Below are 13,153 nucleotides of genomic sequence, written 5' to 3'. Positions count from 1 at the left end.
CCACACGGATGTTTCCAGGTTTGTGGGGGTGGTAGACTCCGTGGTGCGGAATGTACCATGCTGGTTGGTTATCAAGTTCAGACTGTGGAACCTTCTCAGCATCTCCTCTGGATATTATGTCATCCATGAATTGGACATAATCTTTGTAGTATTGCTCATTTCTCCTCAGTCGTCGCTCTAATGAGCTGAGCCTATGAACTGCACATTTTTTATTGTCTGGTAGATGAGGTTTATCTGTCTTAAAGGGAAGTGGGAGTTCGAAGTGGCCATCTTCTTTCTGTCTTATGCCCCTTTTCAATGTGGCTAAAAGATAAGATCTTCCTGTGAGACTGAGTTGTCATCTGTAGTGTGCTCTATAAAATCAGATTCGAGAGCTTTGATTACATCTCTTGAAATAATTTCCTTTACATGAGTTTTGCACACAAAGTGTACTTCTTTCCTTAGCTCAATTGATGGCTGCAAAGCAGGTGTCACTTGTCTCACTATGATTCTGTGACTGATTCCTACTGCATCGTCATAGTCACTTGCTGGATTAGAGCAACCTATGATACTCCAGCCGAGATCAGTTCGCTGTGCGTATGGCTGATTTTCTTCTCCAGACAAGATCTCTCTAGGAAGAAGGGCTTGTTGACAGTTATAACCAATAAGAAGACCTACATCGCAATCCAGTGGTGGTGGAATCTTGTCTGCCAACTGTTCCAAATGAGACCATTTTAGAGCTGTTTCAGAAGTTGGAATATGCAATCGGTTTGCTGGAATAAACTCTCGCGTGAAAACCTTTGGCAGTGAAATTCTCTTCTCTGAGTTGTATCCTCGGACTTGTAGATTTGTTAGTCTTTGGCAGGGTATGACTGTTGACTTCGCAGACATTGTGCATAGCTGCAAACTAACATCTTCCTTATTTGTGTCAAGGTCTTGTGCTACTTCATCTAAGATAAAGGTTGTATCACTCTGCGTGTCTAAAAGTGCATAGACTAGGATTTCTTGACTTGGCTGCTTTGTGGATGAGACCCAGACAGGTATGATTGAAGACGTTTGTGTGCATAGGCCTTCTTGTGTGACTGTATTTGTAGTTGCTGTTGCCACCATGTCTTTGTTGTATACCTTGTCGTTTAAGCTGGTAGGTATCTTAGAGAGTGTAGACCTTGGATGTTCCTTGAACTTGTCCTCGTGCAAGCATGTTGGGTGTCTCTTCTGACACTTATCACATGTGTTCTTATTTTCACAGCTTCTTGAATGATGCCCAGTCTTCAAACATCCAAAGCAAAGCTTCTCTGCACGTACAAACTTAACACGATCTTCAACTGTCTTCTCACAAAACTTTCTGCACTTGTCAAGAACATGTCCTGTTCTTTTGCAGAAGGTGCATAATGGGATGCTGCTTCTTGCTACATTTGTGGACAGTGTCTTTGCTTGAACAGTTTGGGATTTAAGATGCCTTGGTTTCTCGCACTCTACACTCCTAAGTGCTTGTACTGAGGATATGGGATCACAAGCGAGATCTGCTTCCTTTGCTATGAAGTCTACAAACATTTTAAATGGTGGGTATCCAGGATTTGCTTGTCGAAAGTCTTGTACTTTGCGGTTCCATCTGGAAACCAACCAATCAGGCAATTTTCTCAGAATTTTTTGACTCTCACAGCTGTCGTTGAGAACTTCTAATGTCTTAAGGTGAGGCATTGCTGCCTCGCAGCTCTTAAGGAAATCTGCAAATTCTCTTAGTTCGCCACCATCTTTAGAGCTTATCTTTGGCCATCCATGCAGCTTGTCTCTAAAGGACTTTCCAATTATAAATGGGTCTCCAAAACGTTTTTCCAGCAACTGCCAGGCTGAGTTGTATGCTGCTTCAGTGCCAAGTAAAAAGAATCCTTCAACAGCTTTCTTCGCAGCACCACCTACGTATTTTCTTAGGTAGTACAGTTTTTCATTCTTTGGAATGTTCTTTCTGTCTATTAATGTTTCAAAAGACAGTTGCCAATCTTTGAATTTCAAAGGATCTCCAAAGAATAAAGCAGGTTCTGGTGTTGGAAGACGATTAGCACTTATAGCTTCTGCTAACACATTTACCAAATCACAGCTGCTTTGCACGTGAGGCACAGCCACTGAAGCTGGCGGAGCTTGAGATACGAACTGCAGGCCTTGGGGAACAGGAGCTTGACTAGCATATTGTAGAGAATGTGGAAAGAATGGAGAACTTGAGGCATTCAGAGCTTGAGTTGTGACTGGCAAAGAATGTGGACCTGTGTATTCGAGAACTGGGGATTCTTCTGCTATTTCAACATTAAGAACTGAGTCAACTACATCAAGCTTTTCTTCATCTTGATCGTAGATCTTTACTCGAGCTCTAGCAGCATTCAACTTCTTTACTTCTTCCAGGCGTTCAAGCTTTCTACGTTTGTCTTGCATTGCTTGTTGTCTAGCTAGATTCTCAGATTCAAATTGTGCCAGTCGCTGTTTACTTTCAGCCTCTAACTTCTGAAGTTCCATTACTTCTCTTTCCTGTTCATCCAGCACAGCCAATACTTCCTTGGATGCAGCAGCTTCTGCCACTGCCTCCTTTCTCTTAACTGAGTGAATGCTTGAGTGGGCAGAACCAAATTTTGATTGATGAGACAGTGGTCTTGATATAGAACCTGTTGAGTCTAGAATCGAACCAACATCAGGCCAAGATTCTTCTTCAGTTGTGTGCCCTTCAATCAGTCGCCCTGCCTTTCGAACGATAAACTCAGAAAGTGCAATACATGCGTCAACCTTGCGCCGCAGATCTGTTTCAGGAGTCTGCACTCGACGTATGTCTTCATAAACTACCTTCACATCAGAACAGGTACCTTTAATGTTCTCAATTAATTCACTCAATTCCTCTTCAGAGGCTTCATCTGTGAGTATTTCCTTGCTTATTCTTGCATAATACTTCCATTTCTCAAAAATCATTCGGTACCGACGTTGTACAGTCTTCAGCTGTTCTTCTTTAAGTTCTTTTCCTTTTTCTGTCAAAGTTCGTGTTCTTTCGCTTCTTCGTAGCCTTTCTACTTCTTCTGCAGACTCAGTATCTGTAGCTTCAGGATGAACCTGTTTACAGCAGGTCTCAGTACTTGTGCTAGACATCTTGAGAAACTTAAATGGTTATGTAATGCATGTGATGTGAATTAGCTTGAAATGATTTTGTGTTAGGCTATGTGTAACTGTAAAATACAGTGTTCCTGTGTGTGGATTTTAGATCTGTTGGAAGATAACTTTCAGCTCTTAAATGTATGAGTTAAATTTTAAAACAAATAAGACTGAGAACTACTTTGCTCAATATACAAGTATGAAATGTAAATGCTTATATAATCAGTAATTGTGTTCAGAGAATATATCTAGAATATATATCTAGAAATGCATTCAATTACTTGTCCTTTACACAAAAAGTTTTCACATAATCTGATGCCCCATTTAAACTTCACTTAGTACTGTTCATTTAAACTCAATTATTTCGTATATGACACACAACCTTAAAGATTCTTAATTTGAGCTTATTATTTGATTTTCTTAAATCACTACTAAGCTTATTAACTTGCTTCTTCAAGCTTGCTTAGGAGGTGAAGTTCCCCTTTAACCTTGAGATATGTAAAGAATGCACCAGCACATTAAACGTTTCCCATACATGCAGATTAAGCACAGTATGTAATAATAATAGACTTGAGTCCTTAGTTGCAATTTTCAAGTTCAACTGCTTCTCAAACCACCTTAACTTAACGGATGTGGCAGAGTACTTCTTGGCTTTAGCTTGAAAGTCAGCGATTTTAACTCAGTCTAATCACCGTAGCTTGCAGTCAGTATGCGGACAGCACACAGTGGCTTGGCTTATCTGAAGTGCTGGATCTTCGTCGCGTTGCTCCCAGCGGTTTTCCCCGCGGCGGTCCCGTAGTCTCCTTCTACCCGCGATGAGCAGACGAGTTCTCACTATAGCTCTCTCCACAACAACACAGACGCAGGTCAGTTCTTCCAAACGGGCGTTTCTTTATTGGACACGTCTTTTAGCTTGGGTGCCACACAGTAACTTAGTCACGCCGTGAGAACTGTATTTGTAAACGAAAACAGTAAAATAATATCAACAAAGGTACATAATACATGGTCAAAATGAACTTAAATACTACAAACAAAATACCTCGTTGGCTGCTTGTTGAGGAAAGAGGTTCTTGAGTCTTTGAAAGTTCCTTTTTACAGTCCGTATGTACTGCAGACGTCGGTGCTTGTATTTCTTGTGAGCTAGCAGAGTCTCGAGATATTAGCTAGCCTGCTACTAAAGTAAACACAGATCTCATATCCGCCAAACATTCTCGCGAGATGCGTGCCACCCTTTACACAGTATTTTAAACACCAAAAAACAATGAATTTACAGTATATTAAATCAATGTAATTTTAATCTAACATTAAACACTGAGCATATTATTTATTAATTATTTACTTAATGAAAATAAATGGAATGCTTTGTGCATCAACATCAGCACTTACATGTCTGTTGATGCTGACACTGGTGTTTGATGGCTTCCATTTAGCGCAGCAGTTATTTGACAGTCAGTGAGGCATCTTTCTCTCAAATGGCACATTCTAAGATATTTATCTTCTTGCACAGTTGTGCATCAGGGCCTCCCACTGCTTTTCTGACCTTGTTAGAGCCAGTTTGTGTCACTCTTTAAAGGGAGTAGTTAAAAACATGGTAAAATATTTTCAGTTTCTGCACTTCCAGATATCACAAACATTTTTGCATTGGTTGCTGCAGGTTTCTTTTGCAATATAAAGATTGTATGCAGATTTTTGACAGCCAGAAACCAAAATAAATCAGATTTTTTTAAATCAGATCCAAACCACACTTTGATTTGATTTCCAATGTGATTTGCAATGTGATTACACTTAGATTTGTACAGACGTGCATCAGTCTAGACCCTCTGGCTACTCAATTTGAACTTTGCCATGCCTTGCTGACTTTGCTCATGCAGTGCTGATCACTATCCTGCCTCATGCATTTCTGATTTCTCTCCTGCCTCATGCAGTACTGATCACTCTCCTGCATTATGCATTACTGATCACTCTCCTGTTTAATGGTTTACTGATCACTCTCCTGCATTATGCATTACTGATCACTCTCCTGCCTCATGCAGTACTAATCACTCTCCTGCTTCATGCATTACTAATCACTCTCCTGCTTCATGCATTACTGATCACTCTCCTGCCTCATGTGTTACTGATTACTCTCCTGTTTAATGGTTTATTGATCACTCTCCTGCCTCATGCGTTACTGATCACTCTCCTGCATCATGCAGTACTGATCACTTACCTGCTTCATGCAGTACTGATCACTCTCATGCCTCAAACATTAATAATCACTCTCCTGCCTCATGCAGTGCTGATCACTATCCTGCCTCATGCATTTCTGATTTCTCTCCTGCCTCATGCAGTACTGATCACTCTCCTGCTTCATGCAGTACTGATCACTCTCCTGTTTAATGGTTTACTGATCACTCTCCAGCATTATGCATTACTGGTCACTCTCCTGCCTCATGCAGTACTGATCACTCTCCTGCTTCATGCATTACTGATCACTCTCCTGCTTCATGCATTACTGATCACTCTCCTGCTTCATGCAGTACTGATCACTCTCCTGCCTCATGCAGTACTGATCACTCTCCTGCTTCATGCATTACTGATCACTCTCCTGTTTAATGGTTTACTGATCACTCTCCTGCATTATGCATTACTGGTCACTCTCCTGCCTCATGCAGTACTGATCACTCTCCTGCTTCATGCATTACTGATCACTCTCCTGCCTCATGCAGTACTGATCACTCTCCTGCCTCATGCAGTACTGATCACTCTCCTGCCTCATGCAAAATTTACAAAAAAAAGAGTTTATTAGTGATTATAAAGACTTTCTTTCTACTAATCAATTAAACACAGCAAAACTGTCTGTCTGACTGTCTGTCTATATGCTTTACTGTCAATGTGTCTGTGTGTCTGTCTGACTTGTCTGACCGATATTACGCTTCATCTGGTTTTGTGGGAATGTGGGAGTGTTTACATAGGCTGTGTGTGTGTGTGTAAAGGAGAAAATGATCTAATAGTGTGGTGTGATCCAGGTGGTAGAAAAAGTGTGTGTGAGTGAGGGGTGTGTGAGTGAGGGGTGTGTGTGTGTGTGAGGTGTTTATAAAAGCGTTAGATTCTCTGTTAGTTCATTCACAGAGACCAGAAGAAGCTGCGACACACCACAAAAAACACAGGTAGGAAACCACACACACTTCTCACACACACACACACTCACTCCATACACACACATACTGCTTACACACTTCACACACAAATACACTCCTCACACTCACAAACACACACTCCTTTATGTCATTATTGAACAGTGTGTGTTTGTACACTCATATTGTACATTTGACTGTATGTTGCATTTAGGAGTGAGTGTGGAGTGTAGGTGAAAGTGTGTAAGAGTGAGTGTACAAGTGTAGAAGTGAGTGGGAGTGTAGGGGAAAATGTGACTAAGTGTGGAGTCTGTGTGAGAGTGTGTATTAGTGTATTTATAAAAGTGTGAAAAACTCTTAAAAAGATTGTGTAAGAGTGTGTACAGAAGGGAGTGTATCATATATGTGAGAGTTCGTAGGAGTGTGTAAGAGTGAGCATGAAGTGCATGTGAGTGAGTGTGGAGTATTTATAAGAGTGTGGAAAACTCCAAGATTGTGTAATAGTGTGTGTGAGATTGTTAAGGAGTGAGTTTGAGCATGTAGGAGTGAGTAAATGTGTAGGATATATGCTGAAGTGAGTGTGGAGTGTGTGGGGAGTGAGGGAGTATGTAGGCATCTATGCAAAATTGAGTGTGAGAACGTAAGAATGTGTGTAGGAGTGAGTGAGTGTGTGAGTGTGAGGTGTATGTGGGAGTGTGTATAGGAGTGTATGTAAGCATATATGCAAAGTTGAGTGTGAGAGAGTGTAGGAGTGTGTATGGAGTGAGTGAGAGAAAGTGTGTAGGATTTAGTGCATGTGTAGGAGTGTATGTAGACGTATATGTGGTGTGTGTGTAGGAGTGAATGTGTAGTGTATGTGAGAGTGTATGAGGAGAGTGATCAGTAACACATGAGTGATCAGTAATGCACAAAGCAGGAGAATGTGTGTGTGTGTGTGTGTGTGTGTGTGTGTGTGTAGGAGTAAGTGCATGGGTAGGAGTGTATGTAGATGTGAATGTGGTGTGTAGGAGGGAGTGCATAGTGTATGTGCGAGTGTATGAGTAAGAAGTGAGTGTGTAGGTGTTTGTGTAGAAGTGAGTGTGTGTGTAGGAGTGTATGCTGATTTGAGTGTGCAGTGTAGGAATGAGTGTGAGGTGTTTGTGTAGAAGTGAGAGAGTGTGTAGGAGTGTATGCTGATTTGAGTGTGCAGTGTAGGAATGAGTGTGAGGTGTTTGTGTAGAAGTGAGAGAGTGTGTAGGAGTGTATGCTGATTTGAGTGTGCAGTGTAGGAGTGAGTGTGAGGTGTGTGTGAGATTGTGTTCACAGTTCTGTCCAGAACTTGGATCTGTAAAATGGGTTTCAGCACTAATCTCTAGCTCAGGTTCTGGATCAGCTGATTGTAATTCTGTGTGTGTGTGTGTGTGTGTGTGTTCCAGACAGCAGTAGCATGGCTGCAAAGACAGTTCTTTGGTGTGTGATGGCTTGCGTCATCATGGCGATTGCTGCTTCCTATGGTGCGTACACACACACACACACACACACACACACACATGCTTTCCTCCACATTTACATTACTAGTGAAAGCTAACGTGTGTGTGTTTGTCTCCACAGACTCTCAGGAGAGCCATGAGTCAATGGAAGGTAAAACATTACATACATACAATACACACACATTTAGTGTGTAGTTAAACAGTAATTAGTTTGTTCAGTGCTTAATCTTGTGTTCTTTATTTTTGGTGTGTGTGTGTGTGTGTGTATGTGTGTGTGAAAGATGTGTTCCTGAATCCCTACAGAGCAAACTCGTTCATGAGCCCTTCATATGGCCAATACAACACCTACAGACAGAGGTTGAGTAACACAGCTTTACTATGTGTCACTCCTCTTACAGCTTTACTGTATCTCACTTTTCTCATTGTGCACAGCTTTAGTATTTCTCACTTCTCTCACCATGCACAGCTTTACTGTGTCTTAATCTTCTCATTGTGCACAGCTTTATTTTATTTCGATCCTCTCACTCTGCACACAGCTTTACTATGTCTCACTCCTCTCACTCTGCACATAGATTTACTGTTGCTCACTCCTCTCACTTTTCACAGCATTACTTTATCTCACTCCTCTCACCACACACAGCTTTACTGTGTCTTAATCTTCTTATTGTGCACAGATTTACTGTATCTAACTCATCTAACTGTGCACAGCTTTGCTTTGTCTTAATCTTCTCATTGTGCACAGCTTTACTGTATCAAAATGCAGGACTTTGTTTTACACCAAAAGGTTCAATTCTCTCTCTCTCACTTTCACTCTCTCGCAGGGTGAAGTCACCAGCTGAGCTCAGATCAGAGATTTGTGAGGATTACTATCCGTGTCGCACCTTTGCTAACCGCTATGGTTATCAGCTGGCCTATAACACATACTTTGGCGCTGGGCAAGCCCAGCGCGGGAGCAACACTCGCCGTTACTGAGCGCGATCGTATAACTCACACCCAGAGAGTGTGCAGCAGAGTGTCTTGTTTTATAAAACACTGATTTTGTGTTGTTGTAGTTTTAGAGGTCAATATCAAACTATTAAAATTATATCATTAAAATTTATAAACCTGTGACGTCAGTTTTTGTGCACCTTTATTCTCCTCCTCTCCTCCACTCTCCTTCTCCTTCACTCACCTCCTCTCCTCCACTCTCCTTCTCCTTCACTCACCTCCCCATCCACTGTCTTCCTCCTCCTCCACTCTCCTCATTTCTCCCTCACTCTCTTATTCCACTTTCTTCCTTCTCATCCATTCTCCTCATTCACTCCCCTCTTCCTCCTCAACCTTTCTTTACTTTCTCCTCCACTCTCCTCCTTTTCTCTCTTTCAGTTTCACTTCTTTTTTTGCTTTATTCTTTCTTATTATGCACCCTACTCCTTTCTTCTCTTTATCCTTCACTCACCTCCTCTCCTCCACTCACATCCTCTCCTTCGCTCTTCTTTCTCATTCTCTTCCTCCATTCTCCTCCACTTTCCTTGTCCGTTTTTCACTTTTCCTATTGTACTATTGTCTTTCTCGTCCTCCACTCTCCTTACTGCTCCCTCACGCTTTTACTCCATATTCTCCTTCTCATCCATTTTTCTCATTCACTTCCCACATCCTCCTCCACCCTCCTCTTCTTTCTCCTTCTCTCTCCTTCTTCTAACTCCTTCTCCTCCTTTCCCCTCTTCCATTATTTCTGTTCCACTCTTCTCCTTTTCATTAAATCTTCCTTATTATGCACCCTACTCCTCTCTTCTCTTCCTCCTTTACTCAACTCCTCTCCTTCACTCACTTCCTCTCCTCCACTCCCTCCTTCTCCACTCACATCCTCATTCTCTGCCTTTATTTTCCTCCACTCCCCTTTCTCTTACTATCACTCACCTCCCCCTGTCTACTGTCTTTCTCCTCCTCTACGCTCCTCAGTTCTCCCTCACTCTCTTTCTCCACTTTCCTCTTTCTCATCCATTCTCCTAATTCACTTCCCCTTTACTCTAATTTTCATTCTCCTTCACTTACCTCTCCTCCACTCATCTAATTGCCTTCACTCTCTTCCACTCTGATTCTCCTCTACTCACCTCTTCTTTCTTTACATTCCTTCTTTCTTCCCCCTGCCTCTCTACCTGTTCCACTTTCCTTATCATTTATTCTTTCCTATAATGCACCCTACTCAGGTTTTCTCCTCCTCCTTCACTCATCTCCTCTCCACCACTTTCTCCTTCTCCACTCATTCCCTCTCTTTCACATACCTCCTCTCCTCCACTCACCTCTCCTTCACTCTCCTCCACTCCTCACTTCACCTCTCCTCCACTCTCCTCCTCTCCCCCACTCACCTCTTCTTCTCCACTCTTCTCCTCTCCCCCACTCACCTCTCCTTTTCCACTCACCTCTCCCCCACTCACCTCTCCTTCTCCACTCATCTCTCCTCCACTCTACTCCTCTCCCCCACTCATCTCTCCTCCACTCTACTCCTCTCCCCCACTCACCTCTCCTCCACTCACCTCTCCTCCTCTCCCCCACTCTCCTCTTTTTCCCCTCTCACCTCTCCTTCTCCACTCACCTCTCCTCCACTCTACTCCTCTCCCTAATTCACCCCTCCTCCACTCACCTCTCTCCCACTCTCCCCCACTCTCCTGCTCTTCCCCACTCACCTCTCCTTCTCCACTCCACTCTACTCCTCTCCCTAACTCACCCCTCCTCCACTCACCTCTCCTCCACTCTACTCCTCTCCCCCACTCACCTCTCCTCCACTCACCTCTCTCCCACTCTCCTCCTCTCCCCCACTCACCTCTCCTTCTCCACTCATCTCCCCCACTCTCCTCCTCCCCCCCACTCACCTCTCCTTCTCCACTCACCTCTCATCCACTCTACTCATCTTCCCAACTCACCTCTTCTCCACCCTCCTTTTCCACTTACCTCCTTGCCTCCACTTATCTTCTCTCCACTCTCCTCCCCCTCCCACAACTCATCTCCTATTCTCAACTTCTTCCTTCTCCACTCTCTTCTCCTTTACTCCACTTATCTCCTCTCCTTCGCTCATCTCCTCTCCTTCTACTTATCTTTCCTCACCTTCTTTCTCTTCCTTCTCCATTTTCCTTCTTCTCCCCCAACTTCCGTCTGTCTCACTTTCTCTCTACATTTACTCTGCTCCTACTCAACCCTGTTCTCTCTTGGGTAAACTCAGTTATTGATAGCAAGCAATGAAGTGTATCAGATGTGTGTCCCATTCTTCCTGCAAACCCAACTTAATGTGTGTTACAGTACAGGGTAATCACCACATCTTTAATATACATGTCCAATATACATACCCTCTTCCTTCACAGCAATGTCGTTGTAATGTGTGCAGCATATAATTTTACATTTTCTAGTTAAAAACGCATGGACGTCCCTGTTGAAAGTTGAAAGGCGTTCACAATGTATTTTCCTGCATAAATGTTGTATCACATCACACCCATACCATGACAGACCCTATATTCTGGACTGATAACAGTCTAAATGGTCCATTTCATCTTTGGTCCAGGGCTCATAGCGTCCATTTCTTTTGAGAAAGATCTGGAATACTGATTTGTCTACATGTTTCCACTGCATTCTGATTCATGCAGGTGTATCTGAGCCCAGTGAAATGGACGCAATTTTGAACATGGTTACCATGATTTACAAAAGGCTTTTGTTTTGCAGAGTAAAGGGGCATTTGTGAATGTAACTTAACAACTTATTGTTGAATGTTGTAATCTTAAGAAGTTGTTATTTGTTATAACCCAATCTCTATGCTAGAGTCACTGATTTTCTCTTAAGTTGAAAGTTTTTTGTTTTAATGGCTGAAACACTGTTCTTGTAGCACCACAACAAAAATCTTTCAAGCGTTGGGTAAAAAAGGTCACATTATTTCTGAAGTTTGTTTTGTAATTGATCTACAGTGTATGTGTGTGTGTGTGTTTGTGTGTGTGTGTGTGTGTGTGTGTGTAACTACTGAGGGAGCTACAGAAGGCCATGTGAACTCCATGCACGTGTCTAGAACCTCTGCAGAACCATTCAGAATAAAATGGATGTGGTTTTTGTTCATGATCGACCCAGACATGGAAATTACACACCAAGCAGCCAAACACACACACACACTCCAGGAATAACCTTCACAGTACTTCTGCCTACAATACACACAGCCACGTTGCACACTTCTTACACTCACACACACACACACACACAAACACATACACACTCCAGCAAAGAATCAGGTGGAAAGCCATTGTAACAAACACACCCCACATTAACACACTTTACACTAACCCACTCCGCTCTAACACTAACCAACATCCTAATAGGCAAGTCAATATCACTCAGAGGACATCATTGCAACACCATTTGGCGCTTATTTTCAGAGACCAGCCCTCCATCTGTTTAAATGGAGAAACATCAAAATAATGGAAACCAAACGTCACATTACCATTTCAGAAATATATTTAATATTTAAATAACTGAGAAAATCCAATAATAACCCCATGAATACTTTGTGATGTTTGGATAAAAAAAATGCACAAAAAACAAGATGTGAATTATGGCTACTGTGCCTGCGCACATCTCCACAGCACAAGTAATCCCATTCAAACTGCAGACAGTGGCCTGTCTCCTCATAATAAGGTCTCTACTCTAATGCCGGCCTTACACCTACCGATTTTTAAGCTATTTCTCTGTCGCAGACAAATTTCCAGATTCTGGATGAAATCACGAGAGTCTGGCTAAAATCGAGCTCAGTTGAGTTGACGCAGTCACGTCATCTGGATCTTTTTAATGTAAGGTGGTTACGACTGAAAGTTTTAGTCAGTCGGTTTCTCGTCCTCGTGCTCCGATAAAATCAACCGTGTTTAATATTATCGCAAGTCTTGAGACTCAACTCACGCAAATAGTGACGTGAACTATGACAACAACCAATAGGAGAAGAGCTATGGGAAAAGGCAAGACTATATTTCACGTGACTGTTCACGTACAAACTATTTAAAAAAGAACACATTTTGCAGTTAATAGGCCTTACATGGTTCTTAATTTAATACGGATAGTATTTTAAACATAGGTTGCACTTTAAAGTCATTATATTTGTAGTTATATTATTTTGCCCTACTTTGTCTTATTGTGAGGTGTTATTTTTTATTAACATGTTTAATAAATACACATTTTGCAAGAATGAAGTTCCTCAAATCTAAAACAAGAGTGTAGCAAAAAAAGGGGGGAAAAGAAGCTTATAATCAGAGCTAAACACAAAATGTATTCTATTAAAAAATATCAAGAACTAACAATGTGGCAAAAAAAATGATGGGGAAAAATGTTGTGAGTCTCTGATAAATCACAGTATTGTCTGCAATTTAATTATTTATAATTTAATATGTAATATTTATTGTATGTAATCTCCACCAGAAGCATGATGGGAAATAATCTCAGAAAGAATCTAGTAGC

The 13,153-nt window shown here is 41.9% G+C and overlaps 2 protein-coding genes across 2 annotated transcripts; one reads left to right on the top strand and one right to left on the bottom strand.

Annotated features, from left to right (window-relative positions):
- Positions 1–303: 303 nt before the first annotated feature.
- Positions 304–4,433, bottom strand: LOC125799291 (uncharacterized). Its single transcript, XM_049475675.1, has 2 exons — positions 4,148–4,433; positions 304–4,058 (listed from the first exon to the last, which is right to left on the bottom strand). The coding sequence occupies exon 2, from the start codon at positions 3,103–3,105 to the stop codon at positions 304–306; it is 2,802 nt and encodes a 933-aa protein (XP_049331632.1). The 5' UTR covers positions 3,106–4,058; positions 4,148–4,433.
- A 1,701-nt stretch (positions 4,434–6,134) lies between these two features.
- Positions 6,135–8,796, top strand: LOC103033697 (matrix Gla protein). Its single transcript, XM_007239197.3, has 5 exons — positions 6,135–6,257; positions 7,640–7,717; positions 7,815–7,844; positions 7,975–8,050; positions 8,515–8,796. The coding sequence occupies exons 2-5, from the start codon at positions 7,651–7,653 to the stop codon at positions 8,663–8,665; spliced, it is 324 nt and encodes a 107-aa protein (XP_007239259.1). The 5' UTR covers positions 6,135–6,257; positions 7,640–7,650; the 3' UTR covers positions 8,666–8,796.
- Positions 8,797–13,153: the final 4,357 nt, after the last annotated feature.

This window comes from Astyanax mexicanus, chromosome 3 (assembly GCF_023375975.1).
Source record: "Astyanax mexicanus isolate ESR-SI-001 chromosome 3, AstMex3_surface, whole genome shotgun sequence".
Taxonomy (NCBI): Eukaryota; Metazoa; Chordata; class Actinopteri; order Characiformes; family Acestrorhamphidae; genus Astyanax; species Astyanax mexicanus.
This window is presented reverse-complemented; position numbering and strand designations above follow the sequence as displayed.